This window comes from Ranitomeya imitator, chromosome 1 (genome assembly GCF_032444005.1).
Source record: "Ranitomeya imitator isolate aRanImi1 chromosome 1, aRanImi1.pri, whole genome shotgun sequence".
Taxonomy (NCBI): domain Eukaryota; kingdom Metazoa; phylum Chordata; class Amphibia; order Anura; family Dendrobatidae; genus Ranitomeya; species Ranitomeya imitator.
In genome coordinates this window covers 508,896,846-508,922,984 of record NC_091282.1, presented here as the reverse complement: position 1 = coordinate 508,922,984, position 26,139 = coordinate 508,896,846, and the positions used below count along the sequence as shown (strand labels likewise).

The 26,139-nt window shown below is 41.7% G+C and overlaps 1 protein-coding gene across 1 annotated transcript in view; it reads right to left on the bottom strand.

Moving 5' to 3' along the window:
* Nucleotides 1-26,139, bottom strand: part of SVEP1 (sushi, von Willebrand factor type A, EGF and pentraxin domain containing 1) — a 505,032-nt gene that overhangs the window by 153,841 nt on the left and 325,052 nt on the right. The window contains exons 23-25 of the mRNA XM_069766556.1: nucleotides 18,961-19,074; nucleotides 3,140-3,341; nucleotides 2,641-2,798 (exon numbers count right to left, since the gene is read on the bottom strand). Coding sequence (XP_069622657.1) covers nucleotides 2,641-2,798; nucleotides 3,140-3,341; nucleotides 18,961-19,074 — 474 coding nt within the window. The remainder of the gene's footprint in view (nucleotides 1-2,640; nucleotides 2,799-3,139; nucleotides 3,342-18,960; nucleotides 19,075-26,139) is intronic.

Genomic DNA, 26,139 nt, shown 5'->3' with positions numbered 1-26,139 from the left:
TACGCTCACTGCAGCACACAATTAAAAGTAAATTCAACTGATCTTTTCTTGAAGGTGAAAAAAATAAAAATTTAAAAGTAATTCAAAGCACATACTATAATGTTACTTATGTCAAAGCTAACAGAGAATCCTCTGCTGTTACAAGTGTCCCCCATTGTCGTGTTATACTGCATGGATATATTCCATAAATCGATAACACACATGGAAATAAAATAAACAATGTTGTAATATATCTTATCAGAGAAATCTGCTTATTTCTCCACCAAGATTGATCATTAATATTCGGCATTCTCTATTCAGGAAAAATCTGTACTCAGTAAAGGTACCTTCACACTGAGCAACTTTTGAATGATAACGATAGCGATCCGTGATGTTGCAGCGTCCTGGATAGCGATCTCGTTGTGTTTGACACGCAGAAGCGATCAGGATCCTGCTGTGACATCGCTGGTCGGAGCTAGAAGGCCAGAACTTAATTTCGTTGCTGGATCACCCGCTGTCATCACTGGATCGGCGTGTGTGACCCCGATCCAGCAATGTGTTCACTTGTAACCAGGGTAAACATCGGGTTGCTAAGCACAGGGCCGCGCTTAGTAACCCGATATTTACCCTGGTTACCATTGTAAATGTAAAAAAAAAAAAAAAACACAACATACTCACATTCCGGAGTCTGTCACGTCCCTCGCCGTCAGCTTCCTGCACTGACTGACAGCTCTCCAGCGACCACACAACGACTTACCAACGATCACGGCCAGGTCGTATCGCTGGTCGTGATAGTTGGTAAATCGTTTAGTGTAACGGTACCTTTAGATAGGAGATGGCAGTCACTACTGATAAGATTCTAGATATGAGGTAGGGGGATTAAAGGAGGAAAACATTATCTACCTCCTCCTCCATGCTACCTTCTAGATAGGAGTGTATGAGCACCCTCTGCCATCTCCTATCTCAGCATTGTAGCAATCTGTCTTGACTGAATACAGACTGAGAATTTTGAAAATAAATGACCAGTCCTGGTGGAGAAAAAAGCTGATTTCACTGATAGGATAAAATACAAAGTACTGTATTTTTCGGCGTATAAGATGACTGGGCATATAAGACAACCCCCAACTTTTTTGGGGTCATCTTATATACGTCGTCTTATACGGCGTGTGCAGGGAGCGGTCCAGGATGGTTCCCAGGGTCTGGAGGAGTGGAGACTCTCCTTCAGGCCCTGCGATCCATATTCGTGTAAAAAAAAAAAGAATAAAAATAAAAAATATGGATATACTTACCCTCCGACGGCCCCCGGAGTTCTCCCGCGACATCACAAAGGTCCTTCGCAACGCGCAATGCATCCCTGGGAAGGGAAGCCGCCGCATGCATCGCGGAGAGCAGGGAGAACTCCGGGGGGCAGTCGGAAGGTAAGTATATCCATATCTTTTATTTTTATTCTTTTTTTTTACATGAATATGGATCCCCGGGCCTGAAGGAAAGTCTCCTCCAGACCCTCGGAACCATCCGGGACCGCTCCCTGCACCATATGCGGCGACTTCAGAGCTCCGCGCATGCCATACCCGGTGTATAAGACGACCCCCGTCTTTTGAGAAGATTTTCAGGGGTTTAAAAGTCATCTTATGTGCCGCAAAATATGGCTTGTTACTTTCACACATACTATTGAGTTATGAGATGGAAAATAACTCTTTAAATGGCTTTTCCCACAAACAAGTACATTTAAATTAACAGATTTTAAAATAAAAATAAAATCCACAATTGGATGTGTTAAATAAAATGTTCCTGTGCTGAGAACCTTATAAATGTGCCCCTGCTGTTTACTGTGTAATGGATGTGTCTGATCGTATAGGAACATGGTCTGATCATACGAGCAGCACGGTGGCGCAGAGGTTAGCACTGCAACCTTGCCGTGCTCGTGTACTGGGTTCAAATCCCACCAAGGACAACAACTGCAAGAAGTTTGTATGTTCTCCCTGTGTTTGCGTGGGTTTCCTCCCGTATTCCAAAGACATACTGGTAGGGAATGTAGATTATGAGCCCCATCGGGGACAGCGATGATAATGTCTGTAAAGTGCTGCGGAATATGTTAGCGCTATGAAAAAATAAAGATTATTATTGTTATTACATACCACAGCGCCTGGGCAGGGGAGGAAGCAAAAGAGAGTATACAGACATTACAGTAGGTTATCACAGCTGATTCTTTTTGAGAGGCAAAACATTTCCCTGCCTAGTTTTCAGCAATATTTTACTTCAAAGAAAGAATCAGCTGTGATGCCATGCTGTCCTGTTTGTATACTCTCTGCCCCACCCCCAGCCCAGAAGCTGTGGTATGATCAGACCATGTTCCTGTACGGTCAGTCATGGCCATTACACAGTACACAGCAGGGGCACATTTATAAGATTATCTCAGCACAGGAATTTAAAAAACAAAAAAACATCCAATTGTGGAACTTATTATTATTATTGAAAACTTGATTGATTAAAACATTGATTAAAATTAACTTTGTCCATGAGACAACACTTTTAAGTTTCAATATAGGTGCAACATACACTCTAATTAAATTCCACTACAATCCTATATAGCCAAAAATGTTCTGGGTGCTACTTTCAAGTATATGTATGCTGAGGCAAAGTGCAATGACTGGGTAATACCTGTTTCACACCTGCTTCCAGAAAATCCTGGGGCACATTTACAAGTGTAAGAATTTATGCCATCTGTACACTTAGCCTGGTTAAGGCAAGGATTAGAATTGCATTCATTGACATTGATTTCACATAACTTTCCGATAAAGCCATCCTTACAGGTACATCTAGAGAAAAAGGTAAAAAGATAGAAATTGGTTGCCCTATATGGTTGAAGATCCACATTCCGGTAAACATTGCTGATGAACACTTGGAAAAAAACTAAATGCCACACAAAATAAATATTGTATATTCATTGAAAAAGTAAAAGAGTTGTACAAACTTAGAGCATCAATTCCATATTATATATCCTATGTTATTCACAACTTTGTGTCCTTACAACAATCTACTTTTCACACATCATTGTTCATTATCCTGTGTCTTATCATGCGTCGTAAGTACAATAATAATTTCCTTTTATACAGATGATCTTCTGTTCTACAACAAACCTACTGAGATGTTTCATCACCTGAAGCTGTTAATTCCGTCAGTACATGTGGCCCCATTCTTGCAAGGTCCATTCTGACATTCATCAATATTTTGCTCACATTGTTTGCCACTGTAGCCAGGGAGGCACACACATTGAAAATCTCCTTTGAGATCCTTACATTCACCATTGTGTACACAAGGCTGTGACAAACATTCATCGATTTCTATTTCACAATTTGAACCTGAAAAAAATCAAAAGAGAATGAGCAGATTAACACACAAATAAGTTATGGTTTGGAGCTGGATAGAGTGAAGGGTGTCCATGACCCCCGCCACTGTACTGAATGCAGTAATATCTGACATTCACCAAACAAGAGCTGTTTTTTACATTCTTCTTTTCTATTATTATATTATAATTTCTTATATATTATTACTATATATTCGTAAAATTATATCTATAACAGATGCCACACAACTGAATGTACCATGTCCCAATACCTAGTGCTGTATGATCGTTGTACTAAAATCATTTCAGCAGTTAAAAATCATTTTTTAATTTGCTCAGATTGGTTTAAAAAAAACAAGTAGTACTTTCACAGACATGCGGCAAATAGGTTTCCAATGGTTCCACTGTCTCCGCTGGTCTCTACTTCCTATCGGCTCAAAGAAAATGACAGTAAATGTGTATTAAGCCAAACTCTGGCCAGAGACAATTCTCACCTCAGCCACTGATTGGCAGAGCTTGTATTTCCTTACATATCTTGCAAGATGACACAAACTTATTTATAAGACTGGAGAGAATGAGTGGCATATTTCAGGCACTGCCAACGAAAAGCCAAGTAGTCCAGACGTGCATCTAGGTGGTGGTTTTATTCATGCAACACATTTCGGAGTTCGTTCAACTTCTTCTTCAGTTACTTGTAATTGTAATTGTACCTGAAGGAGTTGAACCAACTCTGAAATGCGTTGTATGAGTAAAACCACCACTTGACACAATTCTGGAAGATGTTTCTCCTCAACAGCACCCAGAATGCTCATTTCCTCCAGTCTTATAAATAATTATGCAAGGAAGGGAAAGGGAATGAATACAGCTCACCACATCCACAAGCACCTTGCTATATCAGGTGAGGCCACATGTAGTCATCCCAGTCCAGAAAGTAGAAAGAAATCAACGATGAAGGAGGTCCTCCAGTGGCAAATATCCACTGTATAAATTGATGATCCGGTTGGAATACAAAATAACCTTTTATTGTCTCAACATAAGAAATTTAAAAACTGGCCACCTAAGAGGATGCATGCATAGAAATCGACGCGTTTCAGCATAGTGCCTTAATGATGGTGTAAATCACAGCATGTTGAACAGGATTCTGATATACTTCCCCCATTCCCCACACAGGTAAGTTGTATAGAGACTGGATAATTACAACAAATTGTACCCTATAGGATGGGGTTTGGAAAGTACAAGCAAGTTACACAGACAAATAATGTAAACCAGTAGTGATGAGCGAGTATACTCATTACTCGAGATTTCCCGAGCATGCTCGGGTTGTCTCCGAGTATTTCGGCGTGCTCGGAGATTTAGTTTTTGTCAATGCAGCTGCATGATTTGCGGCTGCTAGACAGCTTGAATACATGTAGTGGTTGCCTGTTTGTTAGAGAATCCCCGCATGTATTCAAGTTGTCTAGCAGCTGCAAATCATGCAGCTGCATCAACATAAACTAAATCTCCGAGAACGCCAATACATTCGGAGACCACCAGAGCATGCTCGGGAAATCTCGAGTAATGAGTATACTCGCTCATCACTAGAAAACAGCGAAGGAAAAACCACTGATAAAAAAAACAAAACATATTATGCAAAGATACAGGTGATGATAATAATAGAAAAAAACATTTTTTTATTTAAAAATATATATTATTTTTTTTCCTTTGAAACTTAAAAAAATTAAAAAATGCTAAATTAAAAAAATACATAGATACTCAAAAATACATAAATAATCTAGTTGTACTGTAAAATTAAATCTTCTCTGGAATTCATACCATAGGGGACTCTAGTTTGGAGCTTGAATATCAAAAAAGATTCTCGATTGAGTATCTTTTTCTTTATATCTCCTCCTTTCTTTAGTCTGAACACTTTTTCCATGCCACAAAATTTAAAGAAGTTGGTATTACCCTGGTGGACACGAGAAAAATGTTTAGATACTGCGGAAATATTGACCGCAACGGTTTTGACCGCATCTGACAAATGCCTCCTAATCCGTTTCTTGAATGGTCCTGTAGTACAGCCTATGTATTGTAATATATACTCCTCACATAGAACCATGTAAATCACCCCTGTTGTGTTGCAATTAATAAAGCTTTTGATTGTGAATTTCTGGTTGGTAGTAGATTTAAAAGTATTTTTACCTTTTTCAGCAAAAGCACAAGCCTTGCAAATAGTGTGTCCACACATATAAAAACCTTTGAGGGAGAGCCATGTAGAATGTGGTTTTAATTGAAAATTAAGAAGATGAGAGTAAATTACCTAGTGTGGAAGCCTTTCTGACAACAAATCTACAGTAATATCTGATTTATTGAGAACCTCATACAGTTTGTTATCTTCATTCAATTTAGGTAGATATTTCTATATAATCGCAGTGATCTCTTGATATGGAGGACTGTACTGTGTCAGAGAATATGACAGAAGAATTAGGATTTGTATTTTTAAGACGATCAGATAATAGAATTTGTCAGTGTTGTGCACTATATTATTGGCTATATTAAGCATGCGGTTTGTGTAACCCCTACACCTAAGGCCTATTAGTGACATTATGAGCTTCTTTTGCATATTGTAATGTGAGGGACAATTCCCTTTTGTTCTAATGATGTCCCATATAGGTATATTTTTTATAACATGGTGGGGGGGAGGGGCGGCATGAACCAGCCTCTAAAATAGAGGTACAATCTGTTGGTTTTCTGTAGGGAAGTATGGAAATTGTACCCGTCTTTTCATCACCAGTTAAATTAACATCAAAGTAATTTATAGACGAAATGAACAAACAATGTGTAAACTTCAGATTAAAGTTGTTGTCATTTAAATTGCACATAAATTCCTCAGCTTCATATGTTGTGCCTTTCCATATTATAATCAGGTCGTCTATATACCTGCCATAAAATTCAATTTTATCATGGAAAACGTTTTTGGGAGAAAAAATAAAAAAATTCTTCCCAAAAAGCCAAAATCAAGTTAGCAAGGGAGGGGGAAATTTTCTGTCCCATGCTAACTCCCCTTGTTTGTAGGAAGAATTCACCTGAAAAAGAAAAATAATTATGTGATAACAAAAATGAAACTGCCAAAATAAGAAAATCCTGGATCTCTTTTTTATTTGCGCTGTGTTTATCAAAAAAAGTTTTTAAGCTGAATAAAGCCGCATCATGGGGGATGGAGGGATAAAGATTGATCACATCACAACCCACGGGTATTTGTTTAGAGTAATAATGAGCATTTTTGTATCCCTAATAAAACCCGGTAAGGTGCTAACTAAAGGTTGGAGGTACATGTCTAGCCATTCCCCCCTAGTTTTTCTCCCAATGCTCCAATACATGCTATAACACAGGTCTACAAAAAATATTTTTTGCAATCATCACACGTGATTTTGTACTTTTCTAAATCATCTTTTTTTGTCCTGATTTCAAAAACGTGTATAGTTTTTCTGTAGCACGTATAGTTTCCATGGAGCAGCATCATTATTATAAGGTATAGGAAATATACTGGCAACATTAAGAAAACAGTAATTTACATATAAGAGAAAAATGCTTCACCTTACAAAACAGTTTTCATTGAACCAAAATAATTTCTCATGCAAAATAGAAACCAAAATATGAGCAGAAATTAAAAGTGCTTGACATTAGACTGTCGTTTTTACGATTTTTCAGGGTTGTCCCTATATAACATCCAACAGTAATCTGCCATCATTGAGTAATTCCAAAAACCCTGGTAGCGGTATTCCATTACTTTAATGTCCTGGTGAAACCGCTCACCTTGATCATTTAAACGTGAATGCAAGAAAGTGTATTTTCAGTGACATGCGACATCCAAGACACTGGTATACATTTAGCAGTTCCTCAACACCTTCAACATATTCTGGAGATTTTTTTTACTAAGAAGTTTTCAAAGATCCACTTGAAGCTTTTCCAATATCTCAATTCCTTATCATTTAGAGTTCCTTCAAACACATCATCTCTCATAAGCTCTCTGATCTGAGGAGCAACAAATACCCCTTCCATCAGTTTTGCTGGTGAAATACTGGAGAATTTCTGTGAAATGCACTGGAACCCTTGTGAATTTGTCTTTGCCATGGCTTTCGCAAAGTTTTTAATCAATTCCAACTTTATATGTAGTGGAGGAAGAAGGATTTTTGTTGGAGCGACTAACGTATTTCTACTGTCCCATAAACACAAGAAGCAACAATAATAATTTGTGAAACCTCCTTGCATTCCCATTAGCAGACCAATCACTTTCAAATCTCCACAGATAATCCATTGATAATGTTAATATTGTATAGCATTCAAAACAACTGACAGATTTTCATAACTTTCCTTTAGATGACATGAGTAAGCAATAGGGATTGATGGTTTCATACTTCCATGGTGAAGCAACACTGTGTTAGGGTGGGCGGATTGCACTTAGTTAAAATAAACTATAAAGTGCAATCACAACCCGGGGTCCACCGTGCAGAGATGTAAAACTGCTGCTAGTGTGAGTAATGATGGATAAAAAAACTAGTGAACTTTCCTCCTTAGGCCAGTCTCACACGTCCAGATAATTCCAGTACCGGAAAAATTGGTACCGGAATTATCCGTGTCCGTGTGCCCATGCGTTTCTGTGGCACATCAGTGTGGCACACGGGCGGCACACACGTGTGCCGCCCGTGTGCCAACTGGGTACCACACACACCGTGCAGGAGACAGCGCTAAAGTTTAGAGCTGTCCACTGCATCTGGTGCTGAAGCCGCGATTCATATCTTCTCTGCAGCAGCGTTTGCTGTAGAGAAGATTTGAATATTCCTTTTTTTTGTTTCTCGTGCTTCAAATAAAGATCCATGTGGGAGGTGGAGCCGCATATTCATTACTGTAAATGAGCCGCCCCACGTGACCGCTCATACAGTAGAAAGTGCGGCCAGTACAGGAAGCAGCGCCAGCGAGGGAGCCGGGTGAGTATTTTAATAACAACGGGCGGGCGCACAGGGGGTGCGAGGGGGTGGGGACAGGGATCTTTATGTTAAACATGAGAAACAACAAAAAAAACGCTGCTGCAGAGAAGATATGAATCGTGGCTTCAGCACCACATGGGGGGGACAGCGCTTACTGTATCGCTGTCTCCTGCACGGCACACGGACTGCACACGGACAACATCCGTGTGCGGTACGTGTTTTACACGAACCCATTGACTTTAATGGGTCCGTGTAATCCGTGCGCTCCCACGAACACTGACATGTCTCTGTGTTTGGCACACGGAGACACGGTCTGCAAAAAAATCAATGACATCTGCACAGATGCATTGATTTCAATGTGTCTATGTGTGCCAATGGCTCCGGTACATGAGGAAACTGTCACCTCACGTACCGGAGCCACTGACATGTGAAACCGGCCTTAAACACGCTGAGTTAACTCCACACAGTGTGAATGGAACACAGAAAACCAAACTCAGGTACTACTCAGAGATGCAAAGGGATAGGAGTGCCTACTCAGCTAAAAACCAAGGGGTACAGGGAAAATAGGAAGTGTGCAATACCCTGTTAGAACCACTGCAAAAGAACATGTGGGTTTAACTTGCTCTGTGGTGCAATACCCTGTTAACCCCACAGGAAAGTATAACATACACACAGGACGAAAACACATAGCAAAAACTCATAATCACCAAGAACATGCAGCAAACCTCCTCTCCGGAGTAGCCGGAATTCTAATGGTATGATGCCAGCCCTGAACTCACACAGCCAATCTCCTTTCCGGAGGTGCCGTAATTCTGATGGCACAGGACCAGCCCTGAACACTGACGTCCCACTGGTAGCTGATACATTGCTATACACACAAAACGCACATCTAGAGCGGTAGCGTATCCACCCACAAACACACACACACACCAAACATAAGTGACGCTAGCATGCCCGCGTGCTTCGCTGAAAGCCCTTTATGTGACAGGCTCCACCGCCAAACACTCAGACCCAGTCGGATGAGGCATTGCCCGTGGGCCAATCCGGAGCTGCCACATCACCAGAGCAGAAAGCATCCGAGCACCAATAACAAGGCGCCATATCACGAACATGCTTATTAAGGTGATTTCTGGACTTAGACTCCAGAGAGTGGGGCTGCCTCTGTATACCACTGATTACCATAGACGTTACCTGGAGAGCTAGCAGTAACCACATGTATAAAAGGAGCCTGAGCAAAATGCTGGGAACAATGTCTGCGCTAAGCAGCAGACCCAGTGACCAGACCTGAATGGGAGACCAGAGCAACAAACAGTGCCTGCGATACATCCCACAGGGAAGTCCTGGCCTCTAACACACTGCTTTCAAACTTCTCTGGGATGAGTTAATAAACAATCGCCAATCTGCAACAAAATGCTCTTAATTTAGTTCTTCAAAAAAGCCATTCACATTGTTACAGTACACCATTGGTCTATCAACTGTGAAAAATTGTGTTAAAGTGTTACTTCTGTTTTGGTAATAACACACTTTGACATCATCATGAAGCAGATTCTTCTGTTTCAATCTAGATGCATGAAGTTCAGCTTTATCTTTTGCCAATGAAAGGTCTCTGATGAGATCATTTAATTCATGTTGAGTAAAGCGTTCTGGCTGCTCGGCTGCTCCATCAGGTACATACTTATCTTGACTTGAGGTCTCCATGTCTTCACCAGTAGCTTCAGCTCCATAGTCTTCATATTCTACTTCATTTTCATCCAATCCAGACAACGGTGGTACAGGAACTGGCAAGGTGCTATCATGTGGAACTGGCCTAATCTCAGATTCAAGTTCAGGGTAATAAATCTTATGTTTGTTCTTTGTAGAAAGCCCTTCAGTTTGACAAAACAAAAGTTGCAGTCATCACTATGATTTTTGGGTTCTCTCCAAATCATGGGAACAGTAAATAGCCACTTTCCTCATATTCAACCAGTCACAAACACCATTTGAATAACTTGAGCATATTGCATGAGAGGCCCAGTTTTTGTCTTGATCACTAAGTGGACACTTAAAGTACATCTGGTACATCTTTTTAATATCATGAGTGATTGCACATACTTGGCCTTTTGGTGTAAAAGAACCAGATAGCAAATCTGTTTGGATGATTGATACACTGTCACAGTATTTTTCTCCTTTAAATCAGCTCAAATAGTAGAGTAAGTTTAGTTAAATGGTGGTGACAAAGTAAAAAAAATGTGATTAGCCGACCGACTATATGTAGATATTTCCCCAGAGATGACAGAGGCAGCTTGTATTTAGAACTGATTTTACTGGAGGTAATCTGGTAGATAACTATATACAGTTGTGAGGTAAACAGGTCAGCCTATTCCTTACAGATGAACATTTGCAGACAGGCAGTTTCTCAGTGTGATATTGGATGCTTTCAGGTTCTCTCTCTGTGGAGACCCTCACTCAGTTACACCTCAGTGGCTGAGCTGTTTTCTTCCCTCTGAGGCAAATTGCCCTCCCAGAAATGCACTGAAATCTTCTCACAATGACAGCTGTCCGCTTCCTTCCCTTCTATCTCCCTGTGGCAGGGCTCAGCTCCAAGTAGAGGCCTGTCTCCTGTCAGTCTCACATACCAGTCCTTGCTGCCATCACCATCCTTTTCTGACTGACTCAAATCTTACCGCCTCATAAGTTAGCTCTTCCCCATAACATGTGACTTTCCGAGAAGCCATCATTGGCTGACTGCACTGTCAATACTTCTTCCCATAAAACTCCCTACAACCTTTGCTGATGTTGTTCCTGTAAGAAAATTCACAATTAAGCAAGACAAGCAAAGAAATGGGAATAACTTAGGAAAACCCACATACATTGAAAATGCAGAAGTAACATAATAACAAAAATACTTCTATCTCAGAAACTTTGTGATAGAGCAAAACCAAGAATATTTTTTGAATCAGCACATCAAACTTCACAAAACAGGCATATTACCTTTGCTGATGATTTTTTTGTGTTGACCAGTGTAATGCGTCTAAATGGGAGAAGGAAGGTGTCTGGGTGGACTTTAGGGACGGTATTATAGATGAGTATTATAGGGTGGTTCACAAATAGATATTCTGATAAATTAGTATCAATAGCACCTATTTAAATGCCTTCATTTAGTAATTTTTGCAACTGAGTTTGGAAAACACTAGTTCGGTCTGATTTAAGTTTGGTGTAGGATCTGTCATCCTCTAGAATACGCATATTTTCATTATAATATAAAGAGGCATTAAGATTGAGCAAGCCCTCCCACTAATCAGCTGATCTAACCAATGGATCATCATTGTTGATAAGTTCATCCAGGGCTAATCTATCCTGTATGGAAAGATTGTTTAGATCTCTGATCAAGCATAGTAACATAGTAACATAGTTAGTAAGGCCGAAAAAAGACATTTGTCCATCCAGTTCAGCCTATATTCCATCATAATAAATACCCAGATCTACGTCCTTCTACAGAACCTAATAATTGTATGATACAATATTGTTCTGCTCCAGGAAGACATCCAGGCCTCTCTTGAACCCCTCGACTGAGTTCGCCATCACCACCTCCTCAGGCAAGCAATTCCAGATTCTCACTGCCCTAACAGTAAAGAATCCTCTTCTATGTTGGTGGAAAAACCTTCTCTCCTCCAGACGCAAAGAATGCCCCCTTGTGCCCGTCACCTTCCTTGGTATAAACAGATCCTCAGCGAGATATTTGTATTGTCCCCTTATATACTTATACATGGTTATTAGATCGCCCCTCAGTCGTCTTTTTTCTAGACTAAATAATCCTAATTTCGCTAATCTATCTGGGTATTGTAGTTCTCCCATCCCCTTTATTAATTTTGTTGCCCTCCTTTGTACTCTCTCTAGTTCCATTATATCCTTCCTGAGCACCGGTGCCCAAAACTGGACACAGTACTCCATGTGCGGTCTAACTAGGGATTTGTACAGAGGCAGTATAATGTTCTCATCATGTGTATCCAGACCTCTTTTAATGCACCCCATGATCCTGTTTGCCTTGGCAGCTGCTGCCTGGCACTGGCTGCTCCAGGTAAGTTTATCATTAACTAGGATCCCCAAGTCCTTCTCCCTGTCAGATTTACCCAGTGGTTTCCCGTTCAGTGTGTAATGGTGATATTGATTCCTTCTTCCCATGTGTATAACCTTACATTTATCATTGTTAAACCTCATCTGCCACCTTTCAGCCCAAGTTTCCAACTTATCCAGATCCATCTGTAGCAGAATACTATCTTCTCTTGTATTAACTGCTTTACATAGTTTTGTATCATCTGCAAATATCGATATTTTACTGTGTAAACCTTCTACCAGATCATTAATGAATATGTTGAAGAGAACAGGTCCCAATACTGACCCCTGCGGTACCCCACTGGTCACAGCGACCCAGTTAGAGACTATACCATTTATAACCACCCTCTGCTTTCTATCACTAAGCCAGTTACTAACCCATTTACACACATTTTCCCCCAGACCAAGCATTCTCATTTTGTGTACCAACCTCTTGTGCGGCACGGTATCAAACGCTTTGGAAAAATCGAGATATACCACGTCCAATGACTCACCGTGGTCCAGCCTATAGCTTACCTCGTCATAAAAACTGATTAGATTGGTTTGACAGGAGCGATTCCTCATAAACCCATGCTGATATGGAGTTAAACAGTTATTCTCATTGAGATAATCCAGAATAACATCCCTCAGAAACCCTGACTAGTTCTTTTTTTGTAATGTCTTGGAAAGATTCCAGCACACGGGGACACGACTGGATTGGGTAGAAGAAAGGATTACCTTGAACAAACAATTCATTTAAAGATTCAGTAGCACCAATGGAGGTGGATTCCAATTCTCTGAGATCCGTGAGATGTTTTAAGTTCACAGAAAGCAAAAATGTTATTCCCATGTCCAGATGTGTTGATAAGGAAATCACGATTCTGTAGAGGAGTCTCATAAGGTTGAGAATCCTTCATAAAATGGCATTTCAATGTTAGAGAATTTAGTAATGTCCTAAAGGGTTTTGAAAATGTTAAAATTTTATGTCAGAATCCTGTTCACTATGCTGCGATACACGCCATGATTAAGGCACTTCGCTGAAACGCGTTTGTTTCTATACATGCCATCCTCTTAGGTGGCCTGTTTTGTTGAGACAATAAAAGATGATTTTTTATTCCAACTGGATCATTAATTTATATAGTGGATATAAATAATTATGTTCCATCTCACAAGATATGTAGAGAAATACAAATTCAGCAGCGGGAACAGTAGCCTCCCATTGTTCTTCGTACATTCAATGGAGTGGTGCCGTGACATAATTCACTCAGGTGAGCGGTAATGTCCACGTGCCTTTTCTTTTTGGTATTGCGGAGCACCACACAATTGGAGCACCTCTTTTATTTTCTTTCTTACATAATTATTTATAGCTATTAATACAGGAATTACAACCATATAGTGGTGTCACCCCACAGTATATAAGATCTGTATACATGTGATTACTACAGCTTCATGTCCTCCTGACCTCTTTTCACATTTATATAATTGAATAAAACAGAACTTTGCATTGACCTGCATTATGACTTTAGAAATCGAGGCAGAAATACAAAAGAAGTGTTTTTATTTGTGCTGATCATAACAGTACATAAAGACTACTTAATGTAATTCAAGGTCACTGAAAGCATGCAATATCATCTAATAAGTAGGCTTCTAGCAGAGAATGCCATGGGATCATAATAACTATCTTCTCTGATACTGAGGTGGATTAATGCTGAGAGCAGACAATAGACATCTGCAGTGAGCCATGGTGCTGAGAAAATTGCCATTTACTGTTCTCCGCAGGTGCCTAAGACAGAAAGCTGAGGCTAGCTAGATCTGCGGGATGGGATTCTTTTTTTTACTTTTTTTTTAGTCTGCAAAAATAAAAAAGATTAACTCGTTTATGATTGTTTATAAAAGTCGACTAAATCTTGTGCATGACAGCAGTGGCAATGTGAAAACAGCACTGTATGAAAGCAAATCCCCGGGAATAAAAGAAATTTGATATTAGCCAAGGTGACCTGGATAATGTACTCATCAGCTGGTGTCTTGGGTTTTGGATATACTATATGTAGAACATACAATTGTCATTGTTGCAGGTAATAACAAGTTGTTATGCTATTAAGTAAAAGAAGGAAACTGGCAGCAGAAACAAACCCTTTGTTCTCTGTACAGGTTCTTAGTAAAAGGGCTGAAAGCAATGTAATGAATACAAAGCAGGGGTTAAATAAGGATTTGCTTTGCTACCATTCACATTTGGGGATGTATTATGAGGCAGCCAAGTATTATATGGCTAGACATTATGTCAGTCAATGTAGATCGATATACTGTATAGTCAATGTACCACTATGGGATACACTTTAGCAGTCATGGTCAATACGAAAATGTAGTAGGCTTTTTAGCCAAGCCCAAAGCATTTTCTTTCATCCCCAGTCTATGGCTTTCTTTGAACTGTGAGAAACAAGTTTGCTTTCTCTGTTTTCCTGCATTAGTATATCATTTGTCCATCATCAATTTACCACCTCCATTTGATTGTTTTCCTTCTTTGTATAATTATTTCTGCAACGGTTAAAGCCACAAATTTGCTGAATAAGGTTTTCTAGGTCTTAAATACAGTTAAGTCCATATATATTTGGACAGAGACAGCATTTTTCTAATTCTGTTTATAGACACTACCACAATTAATTTTAAACAAAACAATTCAGATGCAGTTGAAGTTCAGACTTTCAGCATTCATTTGAGGGTATCCACATTAAAATTGGATTAAGGGTTTAGGAGTTTCAGCTCCTTAACATGTGCCACACTGTTTTTAAAGGGACCAAAAGTAATTGGACAGATTAAATAATTTTAAATAAAATGTTTATTTCTAGTACTTGGTTGAAAACCCTTTGTTGGCAATGACTACCTGAAGTCTTGAACTCATGGACATCACCAGACGCTGTGTTTCCTCCTTTTTGATGCTGTGCCAGGCCTTCACTGCGGTGGTTTTCAGTTGCTGTTTGTTTGTGGGCCTTTCTGTCTGAAGTTTAGTTTAACAAGTGAAATGCATGCTCAATTGGGTTTAGATCAGGTGACTGACTTGGCCATTCTAGAATATTCCACTTCTTTGCTTTAATAAACTCCTGGGTTGCTTTGGCTTTATGATTTGTGTCATTGTCCATCTGTAGTATGAAACGACGACCAATCAGTTTGGCTGCATTTGGCTGGATCTGAGCACACATTATGGCTCTAAATGCCTCAGAATTCATTCGGCTGCTTCTGTCCTGTGTCACATCATCAATAAATACTAGTGACCCAGTGCCACTGGCAGCCATGCATGCCCAAGCCATCACACTGCCTCCGCCGTGTTTTACAGATAATGTGGTATGCTTTGGATCATGAGCTGTACCATGCCTTCGCCATACTTTTCTCTTTCCATCATTCTGTTAGAGGTTGATCTTGGATTCATCTGTCCAAAGAATGTTCTTCCAGAACTGTGCTGGCTTCTTTAGATGTTTTTTTGCAAAGTCCAGTCTAGCCTTCTTATTCTTGATGCTTATGAGTGGCTTGCACCGTGCAGTGAACCCTCTGTCTTTACTTTCATGCAGTCTTCTCTTTATGGTAGATTTGGATATTGATACACCTACCTCCTGGAGAGTGTTGTTCACTTGGTTGGCTGTTGTGAAGGGGTTTCTCTTCACCATGGAGATTATTCTGCAATCATCCACCACTGTTGTCTTCCGTGTGTGCCCAGGTCTTTTTGCATTGATGAGTTCACCAGTGCTTGCTTTCTTTCTCAGGATGTACCAAACTGTAGATTTTGCCACTCCTAATATTGTAGCAATTTCTCGGATGTTTTTTTTCTGTTTTCGCAGCTTAAGGATGGTTTGTTTCACCTGCATGGAGAGCTCCTTTGACCGCATTTTTACTTCACAGCAAAACTTCCCAAATGCAAGCACCACACCTCAAATCAACTCCAGGCCTTTTATCTGCTTAATTGAGAATGATATAACAAAGGTATTGCCCCCACCTGTCCATGAAATATCCTTGGAGTCAATTGTCCAATTACTTTAGGTCCCTTTTAAAAACAGGGTGGCACATGTTAAGGAGCTGAAACTCCTAAACCCTTCATTCAATTTTAATGTGGATACCCTCAAATGAAAGTTGAAAGTCTGAACTTCAACTGCATCTGAATATGTTTTGTTTAAAATTCATTGTGATAATGTCTATAACCAAAATTAGAAAAATGTTGTCTTTGTCCAAATACATATAGACTTAACTGTAGGTATGTGCACACCACGGGTTTTGGAATAGACGTGCCTGAAATAGTTCCCAAAAGAATGAACATTTGCATTTCTATGTGAAAGCTACTTACTGTTCATATGTTCAGGCTTTTGATTGTCTTTAACCACTTCTCTCTGTAGTCAATCTGATTCTTATAGGCTCCATTCCGTGATATCTACTGTATATGTAGAATCTCCTTTTGTGAATTTGGAATAAAGTGTTCATGATGGCAGTTGATGTGTCATACAAAAGTCAATAAATCTTCCTACAGCCTTGTTTCGTTCACCAAGTCCAAAGTTTTCAAAGTTTCCGACAACAGTTCTATGTTTTCAGTGGCCCACTTTGGCATTCAAGTCTGTTAGGCCTCAGGGTTCTTCGCCTGCACAGGATAGATCACAGGCCTTATCTGTCCCTGCGGTCTCCCATTCAGGTTCCGCTGCTGTGGGTGTTGCTGAGCATAGACTTCGGACCCAGCCTCTTGCTCAGGCTCGTGTTGTTTACTGCTGGCTTTCCAGCCAAGCCCTTAGTAACCAGTAATATTCAGGTGCACTCCAGCACTCTGGAGATCACCGTACTGAGCATGTCCTTGAGGTGGCATCTACTCATTGGTGGTCGGACGTCAGGTGCTCCGGTGATGTGGCAGTGCCGGATTGTTCCATGGGCAAGGTCTTGTCCGACTGGACATGAGACTAGCATATAAAAGGTTCTTAAAGGCGCATGCCGGTGTGCTAGTATCATTTTATGTACGGCTATGTGAGTGGAGTCTCTACCACTCTGTCTGCACGTGTGGAGTGTCTGTCTAGCTTGGGACTATACACATAGGCATACAGCTAGCGTCAGTGGAAGCAATTAGCCATTGACTTAGCATCTGGTTCCTACATGTGTGCGGTTAGCACAATAGAGTTCCAGAGCAAACACATCCTTAGGCCAGTTTCACGCGTCCAGATCTCTATAATCTCTGTAATCTGTGATCTCACTGAACATGGTACACTATTTTTTCTATTGACTTGACGTTTGTGTATAATCTAAAACTTGCAGAGGTATGTTAAGGCCCTATACATTTCTGTGGGTTCCGTAGTAAGCCTCTGTACGTCTATGTGGTTCTATGGCGTGGCAGTGCAGTATTGCGTCTGAGCTCTTAGTCTTAAGCCAACCATACACTTTAGAAAGCTGTTAGGAGAATGACGGCTCAGCCATTTTTATTCAGCCAACAGATATCTCTCCCAATTCTCCCATACACATGAGAGACACACTGACAAAAATTTCTAACGGTCGTCTATCTCTAAGGCTGGATTCACATTGCGTTAAACCCATCCGTTAGACGGACTACATTACACCGCGGCATAACGCGGTGTAACGCAGTCCGTTAATGCTGCCATTGAATCCAATGTCGGGCGCATCGCTAGCACACACCCACAATGGGCATGCGCTAGCGATGTACCGTCATTGAGTGATGGACCCTGAGACGTGGGCTGCAGCATTTCCGGGTCCATCACCGCTAGCGCAGATAGAGCTTACAGATGCTAGCCATGCCTGCATTTGCGTTAACAGCAGCCCATTAACGTATGTGTTGAACGGGCTGCTGTTAACGCAATGTGAACCCGGCCTAAGTGTATGTGCACATGTAGTTTGAAGGTCTGCGGATCAGTTTTGAGAAATCCGCAAGTAAAAAGCACTGTGTTTTACCTGCGGATTTACTGCGGATTTACCGCAAATTTTATGTGATTTTCGTGCGGATTCCAAATGTGGTTTTACACCTGCAGATTCCTATTATGAAGCAGGTGTAAAACCGCTGCGGAATCTGCACAAAGAATGAACATGCTGCGGAATAAACAACACTACGTTTCCGCACGTTTTTTTCCGCAGCATGGGCACAGCATTTTTGGTTTTCCATTGGTTTTCATTGTACTGTAAACGCAAGGAAAACTGCTGCAAATCCGCAGTGTCAAATCAGCTGTGGATCCATAGCAAAATCGGCAACGTGTGCACATAGCCTTAGACAACAAAGGAATCAGCATCTTGAAATCAGACATGTCGTATCCTTATCCCCTCCGATATCATCTGCTGGGAAACAGTCAGGGGCCCCTGTACACAGACTGTCAGCTGAAATCGGTGATATCAGTGTTTTCAATCAATGGCGGTCTAGTGTGCATTGGGGGTTTTTAGACTCAATGAAAAGTTGGGTGATCTAAGTTTATCCAGTGATCACAGACACACTTGGGTAGAACAATGATTAATACACACATATTGACAGAATGTAATTTCAGTGCGCCAAACAATCACCTCTAATACGTGTTTTAGAATCAAGGAAAATAAATCAATTGTATTCTTTATCGAAAGGAAAAACATTTTGAAACTTACCAAGAAATCCATTAGCACATCGGCAGTGATACGTGTTTATGCTGTCTATGCATGTTCCTTCATTTTTACATGGGCTAGAGGTACATTCGTTAACATTTTCTTCACATAAAGAACCTTTAAGAAATTATTTGAGATAAATAGTCATTAGAATAATTAGAAATTGACATGATATAGGTACAGTACCGAAACACAGTTTATACCATGTACCACTTCCCCTAAGGCTAGGGTCACACCATTGTATTTTCTCTCATCTTAGAGAATTTGGCTGATTATGGTAATCACGCTCTCAGATTTTGCTCAGAAATCGATAACAATGTGATCTAATTTTTTGGGATGTGGAGAAGATGGAAAAAAAATCTGTTGAATTCTGTCAATTTGTGAAAATTGCACTGCACTTGATTGTTATGTCGGATCACACTCTGACAGAAAATATGGTTGTCTGCATGAATTATCATCTGCCTCATGGGGTTTCCGATTTTCCTGGATCAACATGTCAGGCTGTAGGTTGAACTCCATGGAGTACCTTCAACTAAGGATGAAGGTCTACCCTCAACCTTAAAAACTATGAAACCTTCTATAATGCCTGTTAAGGAATGTACTTGTTATCCACCTAACAGCAGAATAGGATTTGTACCATGATTGCTTTGGATATTTTACATATAGCCTTTTTGTGAGCTACCATTGCAAGAAATATAAATATATATTTTTTGAAACTCCAACTCATTATTTTGCTGGTGGCATACACCTCCTAACTGTCTCCATAAACCCGTGAAACCCAAACTAATTAAAAATGGAACAAACACCAGATGAGAACATTTTATTAATGAATTGTCATCTGAAACCTAACGTTGCGTCATTTTACTCTGCCGTTCATTGCTGCAGACTAAACGTGAATGATATTTGTAATTGCATAGTATATTTTGCTCAACACAAAACCATTTCTACGTTTGGCACTGGTTACACAGACACCTAAACCGGTACCTGAAACCTCAATTAAAATGGTCTGATTTATTAATGAACTGAAACCTGTGAAACTCACACTAATTAAAAATAGAATAGACAACATGGATGAGAAAATCTAATGAAAAAAACTGTTATCTGAAACCAGTCATTGTTTCATTTTAGTCTTTTATTTATTAGGGCTAGAAAATGTTATGTTGTGCATTCTAGCACAAGAGTGCCCGTGCTCCTCAGATAGCTGTGGATGGAGCAGCATTGTCTCTCGGCTCTCCACTCATACATGAGGGCTTAGCTGGACCTAGCATTTATGTATTCTGTCTGCGCACTACATCTGTGTGACTGACGCCCTATTAAAGTTTATCCATATGCAATTCTACTACTAGCTGATCGCCCCTCCATGATTTGGTAGGTGTGTGGTTGTTTCATCAGCATTGCATATGTGTTGCCTCTGCTTTAACAAGGGGGCTGCTGCATACTGCAAGTGCATTAGTTTTGTGACTGACCTATACAGGGCCGGCGTCAGCACCCGGCGCACCTGGGCAAATGCAGGGGCCCTGGGGAGAGAGGGGGCCCCACTCACGCTGTCATAGATACAGCTGGGAGAGCAGAGCAGGAGAACATGCTCTCTCCGCCCACACAGTCACTGCTGGCTGCCTTCTCTTAACCCCTATGTGCCAGCTCTGACACAAGCATCTTCTCACTCAGTCAGTGCAGCCAGGCAGGCACATAGGGGTTAAGAGAAGGCAGCCAGTGTGACATTGTTTGTGGGCGGAGAGAGCACGTTCTCTGCTCTGGCCCCTGGCTGGCTGCAGTGCTGAGCTGAACTTATCAGGCAGATTTCGGAGGAGCTCCTACGAGTGCCTGAGTGAGTGTTATGGTATCCAGCAGTGATTGCAGTTAGACTTGTGGCTCAGTCTGCTGCTGCTGTCTCTGCTGCCTAAAAATGTGGGTGATATCTGGAGGAGCAGCTGGTGGGGTGCAGCCTGCAACCTGTAGCCACCCAGCTCTCCCAGAATACATGCATGCTGCACCAAACCTGCACCAGTGGGGTAGGAAGAAGCTTAACCCCTTCCCATCTGTATGAAGGTTATTGCTAAACCTTAAAGATAACAATCCGACCCGCATAAATGGGGTTAACCAGATGCCAGGAGGAAGGGGAGCTGCTGCCATGGATAAAACTGAGCTGTGGGCTGTATGTTGGGGCCCCGTGGCCCCAGGCTGGTGACTGGAGGGACTCTGCCCAGTGCTGGCATGTGGGTGATTTCTGCTCCGGAGTCTCAACTTCTCTCCTCCAGGTCACACTGTGCAGTCACAGCAACATTGGTTGTCTCTGTCCAGGTCCCAGCAGCTGCCACTGCTCCCACCAAGGACATGGCATCACTTAACCCTTCCCCTGCAGCCACCGGCAACAAATCCACATTATTCCTTGATTAAATCAGGTTCCAACCCAATACAGGAGCAGACATTTCCTGCTGCCATTAGGGTCCGGGAGGGGGTGACATTGGCTGCCCTGCTACTCTGTAGTGGGGGGTGACAAGTGTAACATGGGGTAACGATGAAGGAGAAATGCACAGGATAATAGTGAGCGCGACAGAGGGCAGTGTATGGTATGGAGCAGTCAGGAGGTGGGCTGCAGGATCCCCCCATGCTGTACATGACTGCTCGGGACAGGGAGGCGTTTAATGAGCTTCTAATGACGAGGCACTAATTGGGTCAATAGGGTTTGTGGAAAGGATTCAGCATCAGGTCCCTCATTAATGCCCGAGCCGCCTGTTACTTTGTAGCACAGATCTGTTAGGGCCGCAAAACCAAACAAAGTTGTTTATGTAGAAAAGTCTTTGTTTCATAGAAAAACTCAAAACAGAAAAGATTTTCTGATACAACAACGCCCTGCTCACGACACTGCACAGCACCTCTCCTGTATATATACACTGCACAACACCTCTCCCCCTGTATATATACACTGCAGAGTTTACAATAGCTGTCACTCATGTAAGAAGTGAAATCTGGCATTGTACTATACATTTCTCTGCCGTATCTGTGCATCATAAATCGGGGTATGTGTTAAAGGGGGGGGGGCCCACTGAGACTCTTTCGCCCGGGGCCCTCAAAAACCTGGAGCCGGCCCTGGACCTATAGCTGCCATTTTTATGCTCTGTAATTTGAGAACAAAAGGATCTGGCATTTAGTTCACACGTTCAGTTTTGGGTCAGTGTTTTACCTCATGATTTGTAAGCCAAAACCAGGAGTGGGAACAATCAGAGGAAAAGTATAATGGAAACCTATGCACCACTTCTGTATTATCACCCACTCCTGGTTTTGGCTTACAAATACTGAGGTAAAATACAGACCAAATACTGAAGGTGTGAACGTGGCCTTAACCTCTTAGTGACTGAGCAAATTTTACCCTTAATGACCAGGTCAAATTTTTTAAATCTGACCTGTGCAACTTCATGGAGTAATAAGGCTGGAGTCACACTAGCGATTTTAAAATCGGTCGGATTTTAAAGCAAGAGAGTCGGACGAGTATAATGCAAGTGTCATGCGAGTGTCATGCGTTTTTTATGCAAGTACTGATTTTTCACACATAGCATCCATTTTACATCCGAATGCAGTCTGATTGCTATCCGACTGCAATGCGATTTTAACATGAGCTTTTACATAGAGCAATTCTCTATGTCATGTACACATCGTTTTCAAAGGAAATAGTCTTCAAAACATATATATATATATATATACAGTTAAGTCCATATATATTTGGACAGACAACATTTTTCTAATTTTGGTTATAGACATTACCACAATGAATTTTAAACAAAACAATTCAAATGCAGTTGAAGTTCAGACTTTCAGCTTTCATTTGAGGGTATCCACATTAAAATTGGATGAAGAGTTTAGGAGTTTCAGCTCCTTAACATGTGCCACCCTGTTTTTAAAGGGACCAAAAGTAATTGGACAATTGACTCCAAGGCTATTTCATGGACAGATGTGGGCAATCCCTTCGTCATGTCATTCTCAATTAAGCAGATAAAAGGCGTGGAGTTGATTTGAGGTGTGGTGCTTGCATTTGGAAGGTTTTGCTGTGAAGTAAACATGCGGTCAAAAGAGCTCTCCACGCAGGTGAAACAAGCCATCCTTAAGCTGGAAAAACAGAAAAAAAAACCATCCAAGAAATTGCTACAATATTAGGAGTGGCAAAACCTACAGTTTGGTACATCCTGAGAAAGAAAGAAAGCACTCGTGAACTCATCAATGCAAAAAGAACTGGGCGCCCACGGAAGACAACAGTGGTGGATGATCGCAGAATAATCTCCATGGTGAAGAGAAACCCCTTCACAACAGCCAACCAAGTGAACAACACTCTCCAGGTGGTCGGCGTATCAATATCCAAATCTACCATAAAGAGAAGACTGCATGAAAGTAAATACAGAGGGTGTAAGGTGCAAGCCACTCATAAGCATCAAGAATAAAAAGGCTAGACTGGACTTTGCTAAAAAAACATCTAAAAAAGCCAGTACAGTTCTGGAAGAACATTCTTTGAACAGATGAAACCAAGATCAACCTCTACCAGAATGATGGAAAGAGAAAAGTATGGCGAAGGAGTGGTACAGCTCATGATCCAAAGCATACCACATCATCTGTAAAACACGGCGGAGGAAGTGTGATGGCTTGGGCATGCATGGCTGCCAGTGGCACTGGGTCACTAGTGTTTATTGATGATGTGACACAGGACAGAAGTAGCCGAATTCTGACGTATTCAGAGCCATATGGTGTGTTCAGATCCAGCCAAATGCAGCCAAACTGATTGGTCATTATTTCATACTACAGATGGACAATAACCTAAAACATAAAACCAAAGCAACCAAGGAGTTTATTAAAGCAAAGAAGTGGAATATTCTTTAATGGCCAAGTCAGTCACCTGGTCTCAACCCAATTGAGCATGCATTTCACTTGTTAAAGACTAAGCTTCAGACAGAAAGGCTCACAACCAGCAACTGAAAACCACCACAGTGAAAGCCTGGCAGAGCATCAAAAAGCAGGAAACACAGCGTCTGGTGATGTCCATGAGTTCAAGACTTCAGGCAGTCATTGCCAACAAAGGGTTTTCAACCAAGTACTAGAAATGAACATTTTATTTAAAATTATTTAATCTGTTCAATTAGCTTTGGTTCATTTAAAAACAGGGTGGCACATGTTAAGGAGCTGAAACTCCTAAACCCTTCATCCAATTTTAATGTGGATAGCCGCAAATGAAAGCTGAAAGTCTGATCTAGGGTTGAGCGACCTTGACCTTTTTAGAGTCGAGTCGTGTTTCGCGAAACCCGACTATCTTAGAAGTCGAGTCGAGTGGAATCGGCTGATTATGGCGAAAAGTCGGGTATCGCCCGAAACACGAAACCCAATGCAAGTCAATGGGGGAGCATAGTCGGCAGTGAGTGGAGGCCAGGAAAACACCTGCACTGCCCATTTTAATGTCAAAAACATCCATTCTTGTTACAGAAGCTTGTCAATCGTAATTTAGCTTATAATAATTGGAAGGCATTTGAAATTGGGGGTCATTTGGCTAAAGTTGTGGGGGGTAGGGCTGGTTCAAGTAATTAGTGGGCTCAGTAAATCTGGACCACGTCACGGCAGTGGAGCAGGGAGAGGTAAGTATTTCAACTTTGCAAGTGCTGTGATCCTGAGCAAGCAGGGGGGGCCCACTCGTTGGCATTGGCACTGGCACAGGGCCCCTCAAAGTACAGCGGTGTGTTTGCACGGCGGGGGCGCCTCCCATCGGCAGCAACACTTTTGCGTACTATGAGAGGCCCTGTGCCAGTGACGTCGCCAACTAGTATTCCTCCCCCCACCTGATGAAGGAACCTGCACTTTCATCTGCACCTTCCTCTTTGTCCCCGTGTAAGGTGGTATGGTATGCGGGAAGAGGAACCTGACTTTCAGCAGGGTCACAATCTTGCTGTGTAGCGTGCACGGGGAATTTTGCGTTATGGGTCAATGTACCAGCAGACTCATCTATCACTGGCTGGGCAATGGGCAGGATGAGGAGGAAACACAGATATAGGCCCAAAGAATAAAGTTGGCTAAATGCAGTTCAAAATTGGTAACACAGGACTAACCAGGGGGCATTGCAGTGGAGGACAACTGGAATGAGAGGCTGACACAGAGAGTAGGCCCAAATCAGTAAGTAGTCGAAATGCAGTTCAAAATTGGCAACCGTAGTAAACAGGCGGCACAGCTTTGTTCAGTGGAGGAGAACAGCAAGGAGTGGCAGACACCGATAGTAGGCCCCAACCCAACTAGTAGGCCAAATGCAGTCTAACATTAACAACTACTTAACGAGAGCCTGAAAATGGAATTTCAGGACAGGAAACCAGGAGAACAGCAAGGAGTGGCAGACACCGATAGTAGGCCCCAAACCAACTAGTACGCCAAATGCAGTTGTTCCATTTAACCACAATTTAATGAGAGCCTGAAGATAGAAGCTCAGGAAAGGCAACCTGGAGAACACCTTGGAGTGTAACACACCATCTCTCTACACCCCATACCCAATTTGTAGGCCTAATGCAGTGTAGTTTTCAACAACTACTAAACGAGAGTCGGAAGATCGAAGCAATGTGGACGAAACCTGGGGAACACCTTGGAGTGTAACACACCATCTCTCTACACCACATACCCAATTTGTAGGCCTAATGCAGTGTAGTTTCCAACAACTACTAAACGAGAGCATTAAGATCGCAGCAATGGCGAGGAAACCTGGGGAACACCTTGGAGTGGAACACACCATCTCTCTACACCCCATACCCAATTTGTAGGCCTAATGCAGTGTAGTTTCCAACAACTACTAAATGAGAGCATTAAGATCGCAGCAATGGCGAGGAAACCTGGGGAACACCTTGGAGTGGAACACACCATCTCTCTACACCCCATACCCAATTTGTAGGCCTAATGCAGAGTAGTTTCCAACAACTACTAAACGAGAGCATGAAGATCGAAGCAATGGAGAGGAAACCTGGGGAACACCTTGGAGTGGAACACACCATCTCTCTACACCCCATACCCAATTTGTAGGCCTAATGCAGCGTAGTTTCCAACAACTACTAAACGAGAGCCAGAAGATCGAAGCTCAGGAAGGCAACCTGGAGAACACCTTGGAGTGGAACACACCATCTCTCTACACCCCATACCCAATTTGTAGGCCTAATGCAGCGTAGTTTCCAA